At 38.6% G+C, this 1,986-nt stretch overlaps 1 gene segment (V, D, J or C); it reads left to right on the top strand.

Moving 5' to 3' along the window:
* The window catches only part of LOC103374677 (Ig kappa chain V region 120-like), a 13,146-nt gene extending 12,004 nt beyond the window's left edge, over positions 1–1,142 (top strand). The window contains 1 exon segment of the V gene segment in view: positions 1,116–1,142. Coding sequence covers positions 1,116–1,142 — 27 coding nt within the window.
* Positions 1,143–1,986: the final 844 nt, after the last annotated feature.

Genomic DNA, 1,986 nt, shown 5'->3' with positions numbered 1-1,986 from the left:
TGAAGATCTCCTCTGCTGCAGTGACAGACTCTGCTGTGTACTACTGTGCTGTGAGGCCCACAGTGACAGGAAACAGCAAAACTCTGTACAAAAACCTTTGGAGCAACAACAACAGAAAACTTTATAACATCCACTAGAGGGAGACACACTCTGTTACACTTCTATGATCTTATTCTTTACCATCATCTCTGTCTTTATCTTCTCTGTGAGCTCCAGCCAGACGTGGAAGTTTGTTGTATCCAAAGCGAAGATTTCTAATGTTGATAACTGAATGAAAAGTCAATGTTGTAAATAAGCCCAGTGTACTGTAAGTGTAACCTGTGGGTTCTCTACTGCATTGTGTGATATCAGCCAAAGCATCGATCTTTTTGGAGGTGATTATTGTAACTTGACAGATGACAAAAACATACAAAATCTGCTGACAGTTACAAAGACTTGTACCTCTCTCCCACAGAATACATGAACAAAAGGGGGCACAAGGTGGGAAACATTCAATATATATACCGTTGATGTACAGTACAGTACACGCCCAAACACATACCTTGACAGATTAAAATAAAAATACATTAAAAAATCCATTGTCAATACAACAACATATTAGAACCAGGAAAGTAAACTTATAAGTGAAATTTCATACATTAGAACACACAGATTACAGCGGCACAGTCTCGCTTATCTCTCCCCCAGAATACATGAACAAAAGGGAACAGGTAAGTTGGGAAAAACCCCATTTATAGGACAGGGTGGGTGACCAAAAGCATACGTGGGGTACTGAGAACCTCAAGTGAAGGTTCCACACAACAACTGATGGGCAGACCAGATTTTGTGTGGTTCTAATAATTAAAAAAAATAACAATAAAATAAAATACACATGGTACATTATGTATCACTAATATAACAATACATATATATTTAATTCAAAACTGCTGCTGCACCAATGACCCTATTACATAAACACTGTGATGGAAATCAAGAAGCTGCTAAACAGTGATGTGTTGCAAAGAACAAACACAAAATTCATCTCAAGGAACAACATGTGGAAAACTACTAAGTTCAGAGAAAACGGAACAGGTTCATGTGGGCTTTATGTGCTGCTACTTCCGTATCTACATCAGCTGGCAGCAGCACATAAGGCTGGTTGAAGGGAACATGAACACAGCATTTCTCCCTGTAGTCCTATCAGCCTTTACACTGTTCACTTTATTATTGCAGGTGTTTTGTTGTTGACTCATGTGATCGCTGTTCACTTCATCAGCCAGCTCATTTAGGGATATTCTGCATCAAGCAAGATGTAGCAGCCTACGTCTCTCCTGCGTTAGCTGCTAGCCCCTGTTACAGGCCTCACTGTTAGTTTTTCTCAGTCGCTTTGGTACATTTCTTGAATCATCCTTGACATTTGCAAAACAGTAAGTGCATTTCTCAAAACAGTTGTACAAACAGCAAAACACCATGGATTACCTGCAAAAGGCAGGTACTTGCTTAAAATCCTTAGTTCATCTCTCAAAACTAAATATCTGTGTCAATGAACATGGCAGTGCCATCAGAATGACAAGTCCTTGTGTCAATATGTAAGTATAAGACAGTCAGATTGTTTAGTCATGTTGTCAATATTACCGTGTACTCTGGAGGGATGTTCTGATGTAAACTATGGCTAAAGTTTTGATGACAGTTACAGTTTTTCTCAGTCGTGTTGGTACATTTCTTGAATCATCCTCGACATTTGCAAAACAGTAAGTGCATTTCTCAAAACAATTTGTACGAATAGCAAAACTCCATGGATTACCTGCAAAAAGCAGTTACTTTCTCAAAGTCCTTAGTTCATCTCTCAAAACTAAATATCTGTGTCAATGAACATGTCAGTGCCATCAGAATGACAAGTCCTTGTGTCAATGTGTAAGTATAAGACAGTCAGATTGTTTAGTCATGGTGTCAGTATAACAGTGTACTCTGGATGGATGTTCTGATGTAAACTATGGCTAAAGTTTA

The sequence above is a fragment of the Stegastes partitus genome, unplaced genomic scaffold, assembly GCF_000690725.1.
Source record: "Stegastes partitus isolate 25-593 unplaced genomic scaffold, Stegastes_partitus-1.0.2 Scaffold2321, whole genome shotgun sequence".
Lineage (NCBI taxonomy): Eukaryota > Metazoa > Chordata > Actinopteri > Pomacentridae > Stegastes > Stegastes partitus.
Note: the sequence above shows the minus strand (reverse complement) of the source record. Positions and strands in the feature narration are given on the sequence as shown.